Source organism: Choloepus didactylus, chromosome 2 (genome assembly GCF_015220235.1).
Source record: "Choloepus didactylus isolate mChoDid1 chromosome 2, mChoDid1.pri, whole genome shotgun sequence".
Taxonomy (NCBI): domain Eukaryota; kingdom Metazoa; phylum Chordata; class Mammalia; order Pilosa; family Megalonychidae; genus Choloepus; species Choloepus didactylus.
The window spans coordinates 216,010,107-216,032,973 of NC_051308.1; the positions used below are offsets into that span (position 1 = coordinate 216,010,107).

At 45.7% G+C, this 22,867-nt stretch overlaps 2 protein-coding genes across 5 annotated transcripts in view; one reads left to right on the forward strand and one right to left on the reverse strand.

Moving 5' to 3' along the window:
• Positions 1–22,867, forward strand: part of CSMD2 (CUB and Sushi multiple domains 2) — a 646,653-nt gene that overhangs the window by 265,677 nt on the left and 358,109 nt on the right. The gene's annotated exons all lie outside the window — the stretch shown is intronic.
• On the reverse strand, positions 22,037–22,627 carry HMGB4 (high mobility group box 4). Its single transcript, XM_037828847.1, has one exon. It carries the CDS (start codon positions 22,625–22,627, stop codon positions 22,037–22,039), a length of 591 nt encoding a protein of 196 aa, XP_037684775.1.

The window sequence follows — 22,867 nt, forward strand, 5'->3', positions numbered from 1 at the left end:
GACCAGGGTTGGTCCATCCATCTACTATTGCAGCCTAGCCAGTCCAGAGTAAGAATTATATTAGCTCACATATTTTGCACTCATTCTAGGCACTTGGTGGGTGCTGTGCTAAGCACTTTGTATACATATTCTCTCTTAATCATTTCAACTACTCTATGAGGCAGGTGTTATTTTCATTCCCCATTTACAGATGAGGAAATTGAAGCTCAGAAAATTGACGTAACCTGCCCAGCAAGGACATGATGAAGCCAAGATGTAAACCCAACTACTCCATCTCTGGAGCCCATCAATACTGATTTATATGTATTTCGCCTGAGAATACCAATTAGACTAAAATGAGATACCTTACCCTGTATGCATATCCTGTAAGAAATATGTACATAGAATTCACAATGCTAATTAGTAAAATTACAAAACTTGTCATTGACCAGGGACTAGCACAAGAATATGGCAAAATCTCCTCCTGCTGATGTTCCAGGACTGGTTCCCATCTCCCCAATGCCTGCCTCCTCATGTGTACCCCACACCTGGGTTATGATTTCCCGAGAGGGGCCTCTGCTTTTCTCCCTGGACCTCCCATAGCCAGCACTTTTGGGGTGCATAGTGGGTACTTGATAACCACACTGAATTAAATTAGATTGAATTGAAACAGACTGAGTTCAGAAGTAGATACTCTCCAGCAGTGGCTGGGATTTAAGTTCATTGTTGTCCTAATCATCTTGTGGTCGATAACATTGCCTCCTCCATAAGCCAGACTAAGCACTTAGGTTTTTGAGGATAGTCTATCTTAAGGGGTTTCTGTTCAGGCAGGGGGGCTTTTTCTGCATGGACCATAGGAAATAGATCTGAGTTGTGCATGTTCTTTGATGTCATTTTCTGATAGGTCTTGGAAGTCAGACAATCTGGGCTTAAGGATTGTCTGTACCACTTGTACCACTGTATGACCTTGGACAAGTTACTTAACCTCTCTGAGCCTCTGAGCCTCATCTGCCTTTGCCTTATAGGGATTTTGTGAGGATTAAAATGAGAAATCAAATTTAAAGTGCTTGGCACAATTCATAGTAATAGCTCAACAAGGTTTGACAACAATTGTAATAATTGTTCTTTCTTTTCTGCAATCCATGCTGAATTGGATAATGAGGTGGATTGTGGGTAGCAACAGGAAGGAAAGAGCAGAGGCAGGTAATCAGAAAGCATGGTCTGCAAGGAGTCCAGTCAGCCCAGTGGCCCCGGAAGGAGGGGAGTTGCCAGATTCTAAGTCTGGGAAAGTTGCTAAAGGATGTGGGAAACTGAGAGGGGATGAAGCTGGCAAAGTAGATGGAGACCAGATTATTTGCATTTTATTCTGAGAGCAATAGGGAGCCAGTGAAGGTTTATAGCAGGGGAGGGATATGATCACCTGTGCAGTGTTTGAAAGCCACTATGTCTACTGTTGGAAAACAGGTTGAAGGGGTGAAACCACAAATATATATTTGCCATACTATATTGATATTTCATATTTCCATCATTCCTCTCCAGTGAAGTAAACTGCATCATCATTTAAGGTTCAGGAAGTAATCTGACACTCAGAGGGTCTTAGCAACTTGCTCAGGGACACACAGCTGGTTACTAGCAGAGTCAGAAGTGGAACCCCAGGTCTGTCGGACATTTATACACCAGCACAGCACCTACTGAGGAAAATGGCACTTATCTTCAGGTAGTTATATGTCCATCAAAGAAAGTTTAGATAATTGACAGAAATGGAATCAGTGGGTAGTTGGAGGAGTCGAACCTTGATTTAGTGCAAAGATCTTTCTAACAGAATAATGTACCTTCCTAGGGGAAGGTAGTGGGTTCCCCACCACTGGCCATGTTAAGTAGGTAGGAGGATTGAGAGAGTTATGGATCCTGAATCTTTTATCCTTCATTGAGTCATTTCTTCATTATAAGACTACTGAGAAAACATGTTGTGGTCCCAGGGAGATGGATATCTCTGATTTCCTTCATGGCTGATTAAATTGTCTGCCTACTATTGCCCTGTTCAGTGAACCTGAGGCATTAATAGGGAATCCTCCCTGGACCAAATTTCAGGGATAATCAGGGAAGTTCTCTCCTGTGCAGTTCCAGCCCAAGACGTGGGTTCTATAAAGGGATACCAGTCAAGAAAAGGATGTTCTTTTCATTCCTCTTTGGTCGATACATTCTCAAGTGGGAAGAGTTGTGACCGAGGCAGCTTTGGAGAGAGGATGAAATCACCTGTTGTTCATTGAACAGCCTGTCTTTTGAAGCTGGCTCATTAGAGCATCCATCTTCACCTGAGTCCTTTTCAGTCCTCCAAATGCAATTGCCTGTAGCCACCCCGTACCCAATCTGACCGCTAAAGTTCCTCCTAACCCTGTGGATATCAGTGTCCACAGCTGATTCCCAGCTCTCCACTCTCAAGCTATTTAATCCTAGACAAGTAATTTAACCTCTTTGAGCCTCATATACTGTTGGTGGGATTGTAAATTGGCACAACGTTTTTGGAAAGTAGTTTGACGGTGTTTAAAATTTAAAATGTGCATACCGCTTTTAGGAATTTATCCCAAGGAAACAGTGAGGAGTTAGTGTAAAATGATATGCCCAAGGATGTTCATTCCAATGTTATTTATAATAGTGGGGAAAAAGGAAACACTACACACCCAACTGTAATGGTTAAATAAACTATGGTGCATGTGGCTGATAAAACATTTAACAATTAAAATTATAATTTCAAGGACTATTCAGAGAAATGGGAAAATGTTTAAAAAATATATTAAGTGAAAAAGTAAAGATACAAAACTGAATATATGTAGCATGAGCTAATTTTATACACATACACAAATAATAATCATAAAAAGAGAGAAGACAAGAAAAAAGTGTTAAAACCCTTATCTCTGAATGGGATGTTAATTATTATGTTTTTCTTTATGTGCTTTTAGATTTTCTAAAAGTTTTACTGTGAGCATATACTTCTTTCTGGGTAAAGAAAAATCAGTAAAAATAAAAGTATATTTTGATAGCTTCCCACCGCCTATGGTATGAACAAACTTCTTAGAGGATTTTTATAATGTCACCCCATCCTAACTCAGTAGTTTCATCCTTTGCCACTTTTCCCTTCCATCACCAGCTCTCAGCACCATTCTTATGCACTTTACTTTAGATACCCCAAGAGTCTTACCATCCTATAAACACATCAGATCCATTCACACTGTCATGTTTCTATCCTTCCTATTTACTCTATTTGGAATGACCTTCGCCATGTTTTTCAGGAACCGATTCAACTGTCTTCCACCCCATCCTTGGTGGTTAATTGTTTCCTGCTTTTTGCTCCTCCAGAAATTTATATATAGACTTAATATTTATTTAGTGTCTGTCTCCTCCATTTCCTGTTTCTTCAAGATATTGTGTGAACCCCAAGGAGAGAAAACTAACTCTGTCTTGGAGAGCGTTTTAGTCTGCCAGGCTGCTGAAATGCATATGCCAGAAATGGACTGGCTTTTAACAATGGGGATTTATTAGGTTACAAGCTTACAGCTCTGAAGCATGAAAATGTCCAAATCAAGGCATAATCAAGACAATGTTCTTCCTGAAGACCAGCTGCCAGTGATCCTTGACTCCTCCAGCACGTGGCACGGCACCTGGCAGCATCTGCTCATCTCTCCCTTCTCTTCTGGGTTTTGTTGCTTCCAGCTTCTGGCTTCAGGGGCTTGCTCTCTGTTTCTCTGTCTTTCTCTCTCAGCTTCTGCATCTTTTTCTCTGTGTGAATTTCATCTTATAAAGGACTCCAATAAGAGGATTAAGACTCACCAAAGGATCCTGCTTACAATGGGTCCGCACCCACAGGAATGGATTAGCTTCAAGAACATGACTTTCTGGGTCCATAACAACTTCAAACCATCACAGAGAGTCAGGAAAGGATTCCCAGAGGAAAAGACATTTGATTGGGTCCTTGAAGGATGAATAGGAGTTTGTGAGCTAGACCGAAGATAAGCGATATTCCACACACAATTCTGGAACGAGCTCCCAGATGGCAAGCTCTTGTACCTATTTCTGTCATAACCCTTATCACACTGCATAGTAGGTTGCATGTGGGCACTGGTATCTTCCCTGACAGATGGTGAGATCACTGAGGGCAGGAAGTTTGTCTTGTTTGCCTTGACAAGTTCATCACAGTGTCTAGCATATACTGGGCATCATAAATACATTTTGTCCCAGAGTATGAAGGTCTGAAAGGACCAATCCAATAATTCTCTGTCATTTTCTCTTACCATGAATGAGGAGAAAATCACAGCTTTGTTGTCTCATCACTGTTTTCAAGTACAGGGCCAGAGAAGCTAAAATGCTTTATAAAGAGTCTGTTGATTGAACCAAATTGAAGAAGTTGCTCACCTGGTAGGCATTCAGAGTATCTTCTGAAACATTTGGACTTTATTCAAGTGTAAGAATTGCATCAAAATGAGCTTTGCTTCCCCTTTAAACAACATGGCCACAGTTTCCGAATGATGTCTTTGAAATAAATCCTGTTTGAGGAATGCTTCTATTGGACTCATAAAATCTTTATGGCATTCTTTCCTCATCTTGTAGACTGTGAGAATGAAGAAAGAGCCAGAACCACTGAGCTAGGAGTGTGGAATGCAGTATTTTCCCGTGTTCAGGTCACACATTTAATGTAAATATATTTTTAATGTAAATCTGATACTGATTACACAAAATGAGTTCAAAAATCCTAGCTCTGTCCAATGTGCTGAAACTGTGAGTGCTCTCTGATTAAAGAGTAGGTGGTATAGAAATGATGTAGCCATTCATGTAGAAGGTATGAATGTATTAAAAGACCTGGTAATAGCTGTACAAAGGATAAGAACCCAAAGACTGGAAGAAATACACAAGTCGACAGCTTAGTACAAAAGAAAGAGAAGAAAAAGAGGAAAAAGAAATAGAAGAAGAGGAAGAAATAGAGGAGGAGGAAGAGAAGGGGGAGAAGTCATAAGTTGGTAGAACTGAGCTCTCACTCCAGTTTACAAAGGACCGCTGATATGGGAGTCCATATATTTATTCAACACACATTTTTGAGGGCCTACCATATGCTGGACATTGTGCTATGACATAAAATGAGATAAATTATAATCTTTGGTTTTCATGAGGTCACAATCAGTGCTGGCTCAACCACTGACCAACTCATGACCTTGGAGAAGTTACTTCACATGTTCCAGCTGAATATTTTTCATCTAAAAATTGGGAATAATAGAATCTCATGAGATTATTGTGAGGATTAAATAAAGTAATGCTTACAAAGTACCTGACACAGAGCTTAACGTAGTGCAAGCTCTCAATGAGTGCTGCATGTTAGTAGGTGTGATGCACTGTGTTAAGTTCTTTATATCCATCATCTCATTTATTCTACACCAATCCTGAGTAGTAGGTTTTTAAGTCCCTGTCTCACAGGTGAGGAAATTGAGGTTCAGAAGAATGGAATTGGGTAACTTGCCCAAGTTCACAGAGCTGGCTAATGGGATGAATATTCAAAGTCAACTCTATCTTTACTGTAAAGCTTGTGCTCATAATTATGGTGATGTTGGTTAGAACAGGGATTAGGAAACTGCCCATATCACCAATCCAAGGAAGTAAGGCAAATTCTACACTCATCTGGGCTGGCAAATTCCAAGGGAATGGGGTAGATACACGAATTGGGGGTTTGTGTGAATTTTAGATCAGGGACACCTGTGAGTTGATAGTGATGGAAAGATAAATCCAACCCTCATAAAAATAGGGCCAAACTCCAGCCATCCAGAAAGGTTCACCAGGATCCCAGCTCATGAGGGAGCAGGAATGGAGATGGGCTAAGCTTGGGGTGGGGGTGGGGGCTTAACTACAAAAGCTGCAGGGGCCCTAGAGAAGATATCCCACCAGATGCATGACACCTTGGATGTGGGAGCAGCAGACTAATTCTGGAATCCACTCACGAGAGCAGGAAGAATTGCCTGCTGGCAACTCATTGGCACTGGGACAGGACAGGTTTGAACTTGAATGTGACACTGAGCAAGGGCTGGACAAAAGCTGGCATCGTGGAAATCACTGTCTCACACACCCCATGCAGAACCTCCAGCTGAGAGAAATCTGTGATTGTGCCATCTGTGTCCCATGGAGCCAGGGCAATGGGGGTTCTGAATTAGTGACAGTACATTGCTGCCTTGGTGGTAAGATGTGCTTTTTTCTTTTAGTACAAGAGCTTCTGATTCAGTTCTAGGGACTTCACTTAAATATATATTCTCTTTGCTTTGCTCCTTGTGGGAAACACAAGGTCACAAAGCACAATAATGCCCCTCTTCTCTCTAAGGCTGCCCAATAAACAATGGGGCTACTTGGACTCCCCTGATTGAAATCAGGAAGGTCACCTCTCAATAGTGTCTTTGGGGCTTGCTCTTCCCATTTGTGAAAATCCTGGGCTGTCCTGGGGCCCAAGGTGCCCTTGCAGCGCTAACCTTCCATGGCTGTCTTTCAAACGCGGCACGCGGGAAGCCTGGCGGGCCATCAGACAGGTAAACGGATCAATGAGGGCTGTTCATCGAATTGGGCTCCCAGGGCCTTGTGTCTGCTGCCTGCAGCCCCTGCTGCAGCAGTCAGATCAATGTGGGGAGCAGATGGCTGCGACGTGTCATAACAATGACTCCTTTAGAGAGTCTCGGCTCAGTCCTTCTCCTTCCAGCTGGGAAGGTCAGTGGCGGCTGTGCCCCATACCTCGGCCGCTTTGGGGAGACCCATGTTGGCTTCTGATAAAGGTCAGGGAGGGTCTCTGGAATGGACCACGTGCTGGTCTCCCACTAGCCTGTGGTGCTGTCTGTCCCCATTAGAGAGGAAGAGAGTTTGCTCCCGTCTCATGTACATGGTGCTCATGGGGCACCAGCCTTGTCTTCCACTGCAGCCAAAGAGAAGCCACGTGAAGAGAAAGCAAAGCAGTAGTTCAGGTCATTTCCAATGCCTTACTTTCAGATACTAATGGCCCAGGGCTCATGGGATGGCTCCTGGCTTAGGAATCCAGATGGTTTATTGGATGGATACATGGGACAGAAATGCTGGAGAACAGCTTCCTTAGTCCCTTGTGGTCTATTCCCCTTCTTTGATCTGCTTGTGAATCACTACACATGGTCCCTGATGATCACTCCAGCCCCTGAGTCTGCCTGACCTGCTAATTCCAGGGATCTGTCATGGGGTGAATTGTGTCCCCCAGAAGGAAGGTTCAAGTTCTGACCCCTGCCTCCTTGAATGTGATCCTATTTGGAAATGGGATCTTTGAAGATGTGATTCCTACTAACCAATGAATGCCAAGGGTTTCTGACAAATCATAGAAGCTAGGAAGGGGTAAGGAAAGATTGTCCCCTACAGGTTTTGGAGCAGGGCCCTGCAGACACCTTGATCTCATACTTGTACCCTCCCTAACTGTGAGATCAAAAGTTTCTGTTGTTTTGAGCTACCAATTTGTGGTCCTTTGTTGTGGCAGCCCCAGGAAACATCTAAGATAGGACCCAACTGATTGACTCCAGGTTTCTGAATCTCTTAACTTACATCGTCAAGAGTGAGAATGTGATTGGCTCAGCTCAGTATCCAAATGCCCACTCCTTCTGTTGTCAGCCAAATCTAGGCAGGGGAAACTCAGTGGTACAAGCTCAGTTGCAGGAGCCCAGCCCTTCAGCATGGCCTGGAGGGGACAGGAGCAGGGCAGTCCCAAGAAGAGGGCACAGGCTGGGCAAGCATCCGAAGGCATTTCCTCTACATTAGTTTAACTAACTCTCTTCTCTTTGGTCTCCTTCAGGAGGTAATGGAGAAAACTATGCTTTTCATCCACCTCCTTGAGCTAAACAAAATCATACAGATTAAGGACCTGGCACTCTGTGAAGAGAACTTGAGAGCAATCTCATGTGTCCTTTCCATGATCATGTTGTCTCTCTGGCTTTCACAGTCTGCAAAAGGGAGCTCTGTAAATATCAGCAATTACAGTGACTTTTTATGAATCCTCTAAGCAGCTAAATTTCCTAAATTCTCAGAGTTTTAATGCCTTGGGATTTAGAGATATAATTAAAAACAGATGAGCCTCCAAAAACGCGACATTGGTGATCTTGGTTTGTATCAAACAGCAGAGAGAATTTGGATGTGAGTTCTAGAGCTTCATCTCCCTGCAGTGATAGCAGGGACTGGAGAGGGGTCCATGGTGTGAAAGACCTTGGTTACTTGAGTCACTGGGCCCAGGAGTCCTTGCCTCCCAGTCTCCCAGAACTCGTGACACAACCTGTAAACCCATTCAACAGGTCAGGAATAGGCAAGGCTGAGTCAGCCTTGGACTGCGGCACCATGTCCACTCTGAACAGCTTTCTACTGCTGTGGGATCCAAAGAGACCCATTTCCTCTCGGACAACCATTTGCCTTCTGCTCACACAATATTGCCAAAAGAGGGCTTGGGCTGCCGTGTTGGGTCACTCCGCACTCCCCCATTTAGTTTTTGCTCATTTTCCAGTGTTTTCCTCTAACTTCTGTACTCACTGAAAAGCAGGGAAATACCAAGAAGGCAATACTTTGTTTTATTTGATCCATCGACCACGGCAAACTGAATCTATATTATCTGTCATACCACGAATGTTTTGACCTTCTAAAAGGAAATGAGTGTTCCCCAGACCAGAGCCAAGCAAGCAGCTTAGACACATGCATGAGAAAATGCCTAGGGCCTAAGGAACTCCAGGGCATTAAATCACCATCAGGATAGGACTACAGCCTTGAAGCTCATGATTTGGAGCATCAAGGGAGAAAGAGAAGAGAAGGAGCCATGCCCCAACAGCTACTGAGAGAGACAGTATAGTAAGGTGCTGGAATAGAATGCCTGAGCTTGAATCCTGGTTCTTCTACTTGATAGCTATGTAACTTCAGAAAAGTTGCTTAACCTCTCTGTGCCTCCATATTCTAATCTGCTAATCAGGAATCATAATAGAAGCTGCTTATGGGGTTGCCGTGAGCATTCAATGAGTTAATACATGTGCCTGGTATGCAGTAAATGCTCAAAGTGGTATCTGTTGTTCCCAGGTATTGCATAGGTGCCTTATACTAAGTTTTCTCATTTTATTGTCACCAAAGCCGTGAGAAACATATTTTGGTATTACCATTATGCAGAAGAAGAAACTGATTCTCTGATGTTAAATACATTGCCCAGGGCCATGTAGATGTGAGTAGTAAGCTCAGATTTCTAAGGTAGACAAATCTGACTCCAAACCTTTGTTCTTTCTGTTTTCTCACCTGACCTGTCCTCCTCATGGTCAGTCTAGATTCCCATGATCATACCCACTCCCCTACTCCCCTCTGCTAGTCTCTCAACTCCCTTTCTACTGGCAATGACCCTGGGTTCACAATGCCACTTCCTAACTGCCATCTTGGGCAAGTTACTTAATCTCTCTGAGCCTCAATTTCTTAATCTGTAAACTGGGCACAATAACAGAGCCTGCTGAGAAAGAGAGCAGCTGTCCCCAACAGCTGGGTCACTGTCCCCACACCATGCTAGGCCTTGGTGTTGCTAGCAGCTGACCTGATACTCACACCCAGACTTAATAATTTTGCAGAACTTTGACACCAGGCAAGGCTACTGTGTAACCGTGATAGATTAAGACAAACACAAGACCACTTCATAATCATGCGTGAACTCAGACAAAAACATGAACATCAGCCAAAATATAAAAATGACCAAACATCCCCCTTTCTTTGCATCTGGGCTAATGTGAGTATCTGCTGCTTCCTAACTGATTACAACTTCAGTCTTGCTTCATCCCTCCCACCTTCTAGATAAAATTAAATGCCTCATCATAGAATTACCTCTACTTCCTGATTGCATCCAATCCAGAGACTGTCCCCCAAACCATCTAATACAAGCCCAAATCCTACGATAGGTTATTTCTAACACCCTCTTCCTAAAACTTCCCACACTTCCCTGTGATGTGCTTTCTCCCTGGTTGCCACGAGTCAGTAAACCCACCTGGCTCAGCAACAGGTGGATCCCTGGTGGTCTTTGGCTGGGGTCATAGGCCATGACTCCTAGAATTAAATGTGATGGTGCCTGGGAAGCACTTTAAAAAAAATGTTCTTCTACTTTGGCTAGAGCCTGTGAGCACCCACCAGCTCTCAGTCACCAGCCTCCTTTGCTGATGTCCATGCAGACACCCCGTTACATTTTCCCAGAGCACAGCACCATTCTCTTTTTGCATTTCACAGACCTTTACTCACACCCCAGACCCCAAGCATATGGAAACGCTTTTCATCCATGACATCCGGGACCGTCGCCTTGCGCTGACTTTGGGGCCTCCCATGGTAGACATTCTGTCAGAGTGTTAAGACCATTTTGCAGAATCACAATGGCATGGTGGGTGGGAGGGAGGCCAGGGCAGCAGTAGGGAGAAGATCTGGCTTCAGCGACCCCCTTTCCACTTCCTGGCAGAGTAGACACTCTGCAAATGGAAGTTCCCTCACCACTTCTCAGGGCTGCACGGGCCAGAAGAGCCTGGCCAGAATCTTCAGCAAAAATGTGCTCGCAGCTGCGTTGGCGAGGGGCAGCCCCAGGGACCACGGAATTCTTCCGTGCTCATTGCTGCTAATTGCAGATAATGCATTAAAAATACAGAGCCGCATCTGTTCGTTTCAACATGGGTATCGAAGAATTTACGTGGTTTGTATTGACAGGGTGTGAGGGAAGAAAAATGCTTATTCTGCCTGAGGGCCACAGGCACAGCTGTGAGCTGACAACTGGAGGTGTGGTTTCTGGTGCCCATCAAATTCTCTGGGTGCCAGCCAAGCCCTGCCTCAGAGGCTCCCAGGGGTAGATCCAGGTAATTTTCTGGAAATACTTAAGGACTTAACCGATCAGGCCCAGAGAGGCCCAGGAGGCCTCCTGGCCCAACTTTGCCCATTTCAAAGAGTTACTGAGAGATGAGGAGTCCAGCTACTGCCGGGCGCTGGGGGGAGGAACCCGCCTCTCATACATTCAATTGTTCATTTTTCCAGCCGGTATGCACTGAGCACCTCACCTGGTGACTCAGTTCCTCATCTAAGAGATGGGGCTATTTAAGAAGTCCACCTCATTGGGTTTTTGTGTTAACTAATTTAGAATTACATGTAAATTACTTCAAATACTACCAGGCATGTAATAAGCATTCAATAAAAGTTTGTTATTATTATTTTACTCTGTGTCAGGCATTGTGTTAGCTGTTAGGGATACCAGGATGAATAAGGCAAGGTCCCTGCCTCCTCCACCAGTTGGGGAAACGAACAGTAGCTACAATTGTGCAGTGGGATGGCAGCGTGTATACATACATAAGGATCTGTGGGGCTCAGCAGAAAGCAGGAGGTCAAAGGTGCTTCCAAAGGAAGGGATACCTAACCTGAGCCCTATAAGGCAGGCGGGAGTTTCCCAGACCTAAAAGGTAGGGAGGACAGTTCCATCCTGGAGTAGCATGTGCAAAGGCCCTGCAGAGAGGGCGATTGTATGGTGCTTCTGAGCAAAATACTGTGTGGCAGGACCTTGGAACAAATTACCCCAAAATTTAATGGCTTGAAACATTTATCTCACATGTTCTGTGTGTTGGAGATCTGGGTGTGGCTTGGCTGGGTTCCCTTGGCTCAAGGTTTCTCACTAGGGCTGCCATCAAGGAGCCCAGCAGGGCTGCAGTCGTCTCAAAGCTCAAGGGTTTGCTCCCAAGCTCATTCGTGTGGTTCTTTGTGTAGGATTCAGTTCCTCTGTGCTATTGGCTGGAGACCACCCTCAGTTCCTTTCCACAGGGCAGTTTTCATCCCGATAGAGAAGAGCCAGAGAGAGAGAATAAGAAGTCAGTCTTTTATAACCTAAATTCAAACTGATAGCCCATCAGTCTTGCGATGTTATATTTGTAGCAGCCAGTCACTAAGTCCAGCTCGCACACGAGGGCAGGGGATCATACAAGGGCATGAACACCAGGAGACAAAGATCGCGGAGAGCCCTGTCAGAAGGTGCCTACCACATCCTTCCCAGTGGCCCCAGTGTTTCCTGTTCCTTCCATATGCAAAACACATTTCCCCCTTCCAAGGTCCACAAGTCTCACCCCATGACAGCGTCAGCTCAAAGTCCAGAATCTCATTGTCTACATCAGGTCCAGGTATGGATGAGGCTCTTCAGTGAAGTTGTTTCAGCATAGGTTCTAGAGTACAGTTATTCTAGATCTGCACACACACGTGCACCCCCAATGTACAGTGGTGGACTATGCATAGGGTAAAGGCTATAGATGTTCCTACTCAAAAAGGGGAAAAATGAGAAACAGAAAGGAGTCATTGGTCCATAACCATTTGGAAATCCAGCCAGGAAACTGTTAGAAGTTTCTTCATTAGCTTTCAAAGCTTGGGAATAATTCTCTATGACACTTTGCTCCATCTTTTTTTTTTTTTTTGCTCTTGATCCTCCCTCTGAATCATTCTTCCTTTTCCATCAAAGGAAACACGTGTGCAGTTGACTTGTTTTCTCAGCCTGCTTCCCGCTGAGAATTTTGGTTATTGTGGCCTCTTTATTTTGTACTATCCCCCTCTCCCTTTCAGTCAAAGTTGGCAGTTGTTGCTGATAACGGTGTACTCAAAAACTTTGTGGGTCTTCTGTGAATCTTAGATTCAATCTATTTCACAAAAGCCACATCCACAAATTTCTTTTGAAATGAGCCTTCTCTACCTTGGGCTCCTGGTAAAATGTCCAAAAGACACCACCCTTTTGCTTCCAGAAGCCCTGTTGTTTAATTTAGAGGATCTGTGCGGCACAACCTCACTCTCTTTAAAGGACATTTAGTGGCTGGATTTAATACTATGATCCTTTCATCTTAACAAAGTCACACCCTCTGCTTCATCTCTAGGCTACCTTTTCTTGACTTCTTCAAAAGCTATTTCTTCATTTTAGAATCTTCTGCTGTCTTGAGAGGCTAAGAGTTTGCAAAACTATCAAGTCCTGTCTCCTTTATGTTTTAACATTATTCCCTCAATTTCTCTCTCTTTTCTCACATTTTGCCATCAGCCTCAAGAAGAAACCAGACAGTACCTGCAACACTTTGCTTAGAATCTTCTTAGGTAGATCACCAAGTTCATTAAGCACACGTTCTGCTTCCTGTATGGCTGCAGATGACAGTGTCACTACCTAACTACAATAGCCCTTCAGTTTCCAGTAGCATGTTTCTCACTTCCATTGGAGCCCTCACTGGTAGTGTAACAAAAGTCTAGTTTTCTACTAACCGTCTCTTCAAAGCAATTTACGTTCTCTCTAATAAAAATACTTCCCACCTCTGCCCAGTGCTCAGTTCCAAAGCCATCCCACATTTTTAGGTATTTGTCATGGCAGCGCCCTTCTTGATATCAAAAGCTGTATTCGTTACCTCTTTCTGTTGGAAACACATTCTCCCAAAACTTAGTGGCATAAAATAACATCTGCTCTCTTACAGTTTCTGAGGGTCTGGGATCAGGTGCCACTTAGCCGAGTCCTCGGGCTTAGGCTCTGTCACACAGCTGCTGTCAAGGAGTCCTCTAGGCTGTGGCCACCTCAGGGCTCGACGGGAAGGATTTGCTTCCAGGCTCACTCGCACGGTTGTTGGCAGGATTTGGGTTCCTGGCTGGGTGTTGGCCAGACGCCACCCTCAGTTCCTTGCCACATGGTCCTCTCCCTAGGACAGCTTTCAACATGTCAGCTTGCTTCAAGCAAGCAAAGCAAGAGGAGGGAGGAAGGGAGGAAGAGATAGAGGTCACCATATTTTATAGCGTAATTTCAGAAGTGACATCTATCGCTTTTTCCATATTCTGTTTGTTAAAAAAATGTCACCACACATCCCAAAGTAATTTGGGCAGAGAATAAAAATATACTTACAGAGTCCCCCTGAGGAGCTGGGAGTAAGTGTGGAAGTATTGGACTCCCTCACCTGGACTGATGCTGATGTTGTCACAGACATTAGGACTGGTGTTTTGATGTGCTGAGCCCTCTATCATGGGACTTGCCTTATGAAGCTCATTACTGCAAAGGAGAGGCTAAACCTGCTTATAATTGTGCCTGAGAGTCTCCCCCTAAGTACCTCTTTGTTGCTTAGATGGGGCCCCCTCTCTCCCTCTAACTGAGACACCTGGACAGATGAACTTACTGCCCTCCCCGCTACATGGGACCCAACTCCCAAGGGTGTAAATCTCCCTGGCAACGCAGGATATGACTCCTGGGGATGAATCTGGACCTGGCATCGTGGGATTGAGACCATCTTCTTGACCAAAAGGGGGATGCAAAATGAAATGAAATAAAGTTTCAGAGGCTGAGAGATTTCAGATGGAGTCGAGAGGTCACTCTGGTGGACTTTCTTACACACTATATAGATAACACCTCTTAGGTTTTAATCTTTTGGAATAGGTGGAAGTAAATACCTGAAACTATCAAACTCCAACCCAGTGGCCTTGACTCTTGAAGACAATTGTATAACAATGTAGCTTACAAGGGGTGACAGTGTGATTGTGAAAACCTTGTGAATCACACTCCCTTTATGTAGTGTATGGATGGAAGAGTAGAAAAATGGGGACAAAAACTAAGTGAAAAATAGGGTGGGATGGGGAAGGGATGATTTGGATGTTCTTTTTTACTTTTATTTTTTATTCTTATTCTGATTCTGATGTAAGGAAAATGTTCAGAAATAAGATTGTGGTGATGAAAGCATAACTATATGATGGTACTGTGAACAGTTGATTGTACACCATGATTGTATATGTGAATATATTTCAATAAAACTGAATTTAATTAAAAAAAATTTGAATCAAGGAAAATAAAGTTGCTGCAACACCTAAAATAAAAAGAAGGATGTTACCAGGTCCCGCCCACACTCAAAGGCAGGAGGGTTATAAGCTGTGAGTACCAGGAGGTGGCTGTATTAGTTTCCCAGGGCTGTGTAACAAAGCCCCACAAACGGGTGACTCAAAACAACCGAAATGCATTCTCTCACACTTCTGGAGGCTTGGAAGTCTGATATCCAGCTGTCAGCAGGGCTGTGCTCTCTCTGAAGTCTCCGGGAGGCCCCTTCCTTGCCTCCTCTGGCTTCCGGTGGTCGCCAGCACTCCTTGGCCCGCCTTGATTTGTGCCAGCATCACTCCATGCTTTGCCTCCGTCTTCGAGGGTCATCTCCCCTGTCTGGGATCTGTCTTTTCTACTTTTCTTACAATGCCAGTCATATTGGATCAGAGCCCAGCCCAACTGAGTATGACCTCATCTTAACCTGGTTATGCCTGCAAAGACCCCATCTCTAAATAAGGCCACATTCACAGGTGTGGGGATTAGGGCTTGAGCACATCTTTTCAGGGTTCAACAGTGGGGTGACTGAGAGTCACTTCAGAAGCTGCCTAAGGCAGTGAGTGTGGGGGACAATGCAGCTGGGTGTGGGAGTGGGGCATGGCTGACAGCGGAGAGCTGGGTCAGAAGCCCATGGGGGGTGGGTAACTGCTGAAGCACGGCACTGTTGAAAGGAAGGAGTCTTAGAAACCTCAGACAGCCAGGGCAGAGACAGGAGTGGGAAGGGAGCAAGGGGTAGGCAGAGCAGCTACAAGGAAACCTTTAGGAGACGGCCCCGTGAGCAGGCTCAGTGGCACTGGCAGTCTACCCAGAGCCAAGGCCAGCCAGAGGGTCACTTGTCCCTTTGGGATTTTGGCCAAACTGTGTCTCCTGCTTGAAACTTCCTTCTTGCATGTTGTTCTCTCCTTCTCTACACCATCCTTTAGGGACGAAGACAGGCACCCCTCTTAACGGATCACTTCTCACACTCCAGACCCCGCTTACAGTGATGTCTCAGACATTTCCTTTACCCTGCAGCACACCTGTAGGGGAGGTATTATCTGTGGGAGTGTGCCTGGGTGTGACAGGACATAGGGGTGCCAGTGCCTTTGTGACCTCACCCCGATGTCCTCACCTTGTTCTAGGATTTGAGTCCCAGTTTTAAAGGCCCAGAAACTTCACCTTTTTGCCCAAAAAACAATCTATGTCTTAGAAGAGGCTTAAACCAACCAGAAGATCCCAACACATCTGTGCAGCCATATTGCTAATTGATTTTTGTTTTGCAACTGGGATCAACTTCTCTGTTGGGATTTGAGGGAAACCTAGTTAATAAATATACGTAGTTCAAAATCAGTCAGCAGATGCAGGAGAAAGGCAGCTGGGAAGCAGCCTGTCACTTTTATTACTGATGAACTGATTGGGGAGCCACCCTGAATACACCCTTCAGCTGAGGGTGGGCTGGGGTGGGGGCTTGACTGAGCATGGGCAGCGCCCCCCAGATTCATCTATCAGATAAGTCCCTCCTTTTCCACGGAATGAATAGGGGCGGGGAAGAGACCAGCGGCTGCAGGATCACCTGGGAACTTACTAGAAATGCACGGTCTGGGGCCCACACGCAGAAATACTGAATCAGAAACCCTGGGTGGGGGCTCAGCAATCTGTTTTAATAAGCCCCGTCGGTGATTCTACTCACACTAAAATCTGAGAACCACGGGTCTAGTAGAAGCTGCTCTGCATGGATTAGGTGATCTAGGAAGACGTGCTCCTCTCGAACTTGCTGCCATCAACACACCCCGTTCCTCTGATTCTCGGTCTTCTAGTACCTGGGATAATGACTCACAGGTGGAGGTGCTCCATGGTTCCTGCTTTCCCTTTGTATCCTACAGCTTCTCCAAGGAAGACCAAGAGAAGGCTCTTGTTTGTCTCCCTCCAAATGGGAAAAATGTCATGGGTAGTGTTTTCTAGCTTTGACTCTTTCTCTTGCAGACCTTAGAAGAGGTGGCTTCTCCTTGTTCATACTTGCTAGTCTCTGCAGGCTCTAGAGAGACCAGTAACTAAAAGTCAAGGGTGGAAATAGATGGCTCTTCCCTGCAGCGAACCTCCATGGCTTCCCATTGCACTTAGATTTCAAAATAAACTTGCCAAGGCCTGCAAGCCTCCGTGGTTTCCCCTTGCCCAGCGCTCCTGCTACATCTCCCCTCTGCCCTCCTGGCCCGCTGCTCACACACCTTCGGTGACTCTGGCCTCCTTTCTGTCCTTCTAGAATACCAACTACTCCCATCTCAGGCCTTTGCACTTGTTGACCTACTGCATGAGGAACTCTTCCTTCAGTCCACGGCCTGCCTGCTGCTCCTTGCTCTTTAAGTCTAAGCCCAAACGTCATCTCCATATCTCTTAACTCTGGCCACCCCATTTATAGTGCCCCACCTTCCACCTGTCATTGTTTATCTTGTTTCCCTGATTTATTTCCTTCAGAGCACTTGACAATATCAGAAGATGATCTGGTGTGTTTGCTGGTTGATTTGTTTACCGTCTCCCTCTGCCTGGAATGGAAGAGATCAGAGACCTGTTGTATCCCTAGCACCAAAACCATTTCTGGTACATTGGAGGAAAAACATTTGCATGGATATTTGTTGAGTGAATGAATAAATAATGACTGAACAGCAGAAAAGGCTCTAGGAGAGAAGGGGTCAGAGTGGAGCGATTTGGCCATCAACAAGGCAGCCCTGGGCCCAAAGATTCCGGCCTCTTCTCCAGGGCAGGGCACCTGAGCCAGGTTGAGTGGGCCTGGGATGCTGGCTCCATGACATCCTGCCTGCTTTTCCTCTCCCACATTATTCCACGCTTAGTTCCAGGCTCCCCCCACTTCTTCTCCTTCCCTCCCTCCCCTTCACTGTCATTACATTACAGTCATCAGAGCTAGCAGCTTCACACCCTCCTGTTGTCTTTTTCATAAAAGAATGTTAATGATGTTAGTTTTCAGCAGGGGTGGCTGCAAACTGTTGTCACAACTCAGACTTGGCCACCCACACTCACATAATTAATCACACAGGAAACCAGAAAGGGGTGGCATAAGGCCTGGGGTCGCAGCGGTGTGGGGGCCCTTCCCAGGAGAGCCATGTGATGCAACACAGCCACTGCCCACAAGGAGCCCACTGTTCTGGCTGGAAGGAAGACAACCCAACTGGCGCCACTACAGAATAGGCAACGCCGGGCAGGATCGCATCAGCTGGGGGCCTCCTCTACCTCCAAGAGGCTGATAGGAAAGAAAAGGAAATCAAACAAGGAGGGTAGAGGCTGGAGGAAGAACCAAGGTTAAACAGTCTCTTCTAGAATTGTGAGGAAGCTGCTGTGTGCTGAGTACAGTATTCATTATCTATGGCTGTGCAGCAAATCACCACCAATTTATTGGCTTCAAAGAACACACATTTATGATCTCACAGTTTTCGTAGGTCAGGAGTCTGGGCACGGGCTAGCTGAGCCACTGCTTGGGGTCTCACAAGGCTGCAAGGAAGGTGTCAGCCAGGGCAGTCCTTACGGGTGTGGGACTGAGAGCTTCCGGTTTTTGCAGGCTTTGGGTTGGAGGCTGCTATCAGATCCTAGAGGCTGCCTGCAGTTCCTTGCCATGTGGATATCTCCAGTGTGGCCAATTACTTCATCAAGCCAGCAAGGAGAATCTCTGGAGTGAATCTACTAGCAAGATGGAGTTTTTTATATTTAGTGGCATGATCACAGAAGTGACATCCTGTCCCCTTTGCCATATTCTATAGGTTACAAGCAAGTCACAGGCCCTGCCCACACTTCAGGGTTGGGGATTATACAAGGAGGTGAACACCAGAGTCAGGGGTCGTGAGGGTGTGTCAAGGACTACGCCAGATGCTTTTATGTGTGTTACCAGGTTGAATCCCAAGAACAAGTCTGTGAGGCAGGTATCATGCCCATTGCACAGATGAGAAGCCTGAGGCTCAGAGGGGTGAGAAACTTGCCCAAGGTTCTGCCAATGTTAGGATTGGGGCCACCCATATCATGTCATCAAGTTAACTTGTGCAAACGTAAGAGGCTAAAGGGTCAGCATCCTAACAGTGAGGAGCAAGTTCTGAGGGAGGCAGTAGGAAGAGGGGTAGCAGCAGGGAAAGGGGATAACAAGAAGAGGGTTATGTCTCCCCACAAGACTCAATACCAGGAAGAAAGCATGGGTGTGAATTATGTTTTAAAGAAGAAAATAGGAAGCCTTTATATCTATCTGATGATCCCTATTTTCTCAATGAAGCAGAAAATGAGGGCATCTCCTGGAGGGTGGGGGTTGGGCTGGAGGGGAAGCAGAGCCAAGTTGGCACGGCAGCTGTGGGGAACGGGGGACGGGAGTTTTGCCAGCAAGGGCATAAGTTTGCCAAGAAAGATAAGTCTGTTTCCTCTGAGAAGGCTTCAGCAATCGGCTTGGTGGGTGGTACCCACTCCCTCCCCAGCCCCTTACTTATCCTCCACTTTCATCATAATGCCTGTAGTGCTGTGATTTATGCCGTAAAGGGCTGGTGAATCATGAAATGGGGAGGAGTGGGAGATTGGAGGATCAGCCTCGCGGATAAGGGAGGGCTGTGAAACACAGGCAGAGGGGTTTCCACTTGGCGCTGTGGGAAAGTGGGAGCCATTTACAGTGTGTTAGAGTGGGGCACCAAAAAGATCCAAGCCCTAGTGTGGGAAGGTTCTTGTATGGCTTGGGCAAGAAGAGTTGGGCTGAGGAGAGGGGTGCCTCAGGGGTTCCTGACAGACTGAGACTTAGAGAAGCAGTGTGGTCAAGCGGTCAGGGGCACAGACAGAAACAAGCATTGGGGCTCTTCCATCGTCCCTGCCCAATTAATGGCTTGTCCTGGAACAATTTCTGAATTCTGGGAGAGCCACCATGATTCTTCTGTTCCAGACATTCTCTGTTGCTGCCACTGAGGGTGTGCAGACACAGAAAAATGCCCAGCCTCCAAAAGAACTTAAGAAGCCAGGCCATCTACTGGGAGGGGAAGTGACCTTTAACCATTCTAGGAGAATGGGTGTGTCTATGGAAGCACATCAGTTTACTTTGATTTTTTAGACCAGTAAGGGTTTGAAAATCAATATACTTCTCCTTACACATTTTTAAGTGTTATACAGATAGGATATCCTCAATGGGGTCATAAATCTCACTCTAAAATCAGATAGAACCCACACGAACTGAAGGTCAAAGGAAAGGTGAAAGTTAGGCATCACCTGGTTGACAAATTGTCCACAGCCTGGAATCAGATGTTTGCCGCACTTGCTCATCTCAGAAGGATCTCACCAGTCGTTCCTTGTGAATGTCTGATCCTTTGCTAAGAGCTCACCCATATCCTGGTCTTCATGTCAAAGAGTCTGAAGTCTCTGGAAAGTTTCCACTTGAAAATCTATTGTATGGAACCTCTGTTTTGTAAGCCAACTTGATTTATTAGACAGGGTGGAGCAGCAGGGAGGGAAAAAGATATTTGGGCTGCAGTGTGAGCCCTTAGTGTTGGCTCTAAACTGTACAGAAAATCTTTTTCTGACATTTCTCACAGTTCTTGAAGTGATATGCATACATTATAGTTATTCTAAAACTTCTTTGTGATAATTACTAGGGAACCAGATTGCTACAATTAATAAAAATAGGTAATATTTAATGGATTTTTACTTATTAATATTTATTTACACTCTACAACATTAAGTGATTCACATGTTCTCACAATAATCTAAGAAGTGAATATAATCCCATTTTACTGGTGAAGAGGTTAAGGTCAAGGTCACTTAATGTTTAAGTAGAAAAGCTGGAATTCAAACCAGAATATCTGATTCCAGATCCTAGATTCTAAATCACTCTCCTATATTACCTCTCATTCCTTTAAAGGCTCACCCAGTTCTGAAAAAAAAAAAAAAACTTTTCAAAAAGTTATATTTTTACTTTTAAAAGTAAAACCTCAAACAGTATAGTAGAGTAGAAAGTATAAGACCCTCATCATGGATTACAGGTGAAAGGTCAAATTAGGGAAGTCTGTTGCACAGACAACCTGGTGACAAAAGAGCAATTTTGCAATTCAACCCAGGCTTTCTAATGTGAAGATGTCAATAGAGCCATTTCCAAATGTTCCATTTCAGTCTCTATCGATTGGTATGAGACAGTGGCCGGAGAGTATCATTGCCTGGAAGGATCCTGTCACAGTGAAGTGGCAAGAAACCTGACTCAAACCATTTTAGGCAAAAATTGAGATGTGCTGGCCCACCTTCTGTGGAAAGTCCAGGAGAATTCTCTGATGCCAATGGGAACACACATTCTCAGGCTCTATGTGACAGCACAATGGCTTCCGAGTCCCCAGTTGGACCCACTTGGCCACAAGCCCATCACCAAGGCAGTCACTGTGGCCAGGGGAGTCTGTCCTCTGTCCGACCAGGCTTTGGTAGTGAAAGGGAAGCAGGGCTCTGTGACCAAGAGGAAGAGGAATGGATGCCAGGTGGTCACGAAGGCATTATGTGTGCTATGTTTGTATCTGTAGAAAAATGACGAGGTGATGCTCACCAAAGTGCTAACAGGGACCTTATCCGGGTTTTAAGCCTGGTGCTTCTCCAGCCAGTCACAGGAGCCTGGAGTTTCAACCTGAATTAGGTAGGGGACACCACTGGAGCCTGTTCTCAACCCACTAATGGTTTCTAAGTCTTGCTGGAAGCCTGGACTTACTGGAGAAACCTTGAGACCCCTCAGAGCCACCTAAACTCTGCCTTCCCAAGCTCTGAGTTTCTGCCTGAACATCGTAGTGGTCATCTTTCTCTGTGGGGGCCCAAACTGGGGGGCTGACCTGAACACCAGGCTGTCCAGCCCTCATTCCGCCCAGTCCCTGCCACCCTTCTCACGCCAGCTGGGCCCAGTGTCTCAGGACCTGGCCCTGAGTCGGGTCCTTCATCCTGGATAACCACTCGGAACCAGGATGCTACTACCTCCATGACTTCTAGCTTTATGCCTGGGGACTCCCACTCTACTTGCCCAAGCCAAGTCCTGTGGTCACTGACCACACTTTCCTTTGAACACTGCTGCTTCCTCTCTCAAAGCTAACCCTTCTCCAGGATCTATTTCCAAGCCCCAATCTCTTCTACCACACCACTCACATCCCGAAAGCAGCAGCAAGGGCTGCTTGTTAGCCATACAGGAGACCAGGGATACAGGCAATACTGCTGAATGGCATTTTATTTTTTCGAATTGGATCCATCAGCTTTGTCCAACACAGTTTTCCCTCTGCACTGGTTCCTGGTCGACACTTGGAAGTCCTTCCTGGCATTTCGTTGTTTGCGGTAGGCTTCGAGTTCCTCTTGGTACTTGGCTCTCAGGAAAGCTGCCTTCTGTTCGTAGGGCTGCTTTTCGACATCTGTCTTGGCGGACCACATCTTCCCCGAGGCCTTTGCCACCTGCACCACCGACCAGTTTGGGTTGTCGCTCTTCAGTTGAGCGTAGTGCTCGTGGCAGAAGAGTATGAAAGATGACGGAGGCCGTCTGGGTGCCTGGGGGTCCCGCTTTCTCCGTTTCTTCCTCTTGCCAACGTAATTCATCATCTCTTCCTGGTATCTGGCCTTGTCGAGCTTGGCCAGGGCTTCATATTTGGCTTTTTCATGCTTGGAGATGGACTTCCATTTTTCCGAACACTTTCTAGAGAACTCTTTAAAGCCTAGGTAGGTGTTTGGCTGCTGCTCCTTGAACTTCTTTCTGTAATTCAGTAAAAAGTGGATGTAAGAAGAGACATTTACCTTGGGCTTTAGCTGGATTTCTTTTACCATGTTCATAAGATCACTTTTTTTTTTCCCTGTATTTAGTAACTTGGGCAGTAGAGACTTTTGTCCCCACACTCCAGGAGCAATCTAGAAGGTGCTCTGCCGGTGAATTTTTGTTTCTGCAAGAGCTGAAGTTGGGGCCAGCCTTTTCAGTGGTGGTGGCATTGTTGGGTCAGAGGACGGGATTGTGACATCATCCTCTGAGCTGGCCAATCCTGGCTAATGCCTGTTGGGATTTGCATACCTGTATTA

Excerpts from the sequence above, each read along its gene's own strand:
- HMGB4 (XM_037828847.1), bottom strand. The coding sequence starts at position 22,627 with ATGAACATGGTAAAAGAAATCCAGCTAAAGCCCAAGGTAAATGTCTCT.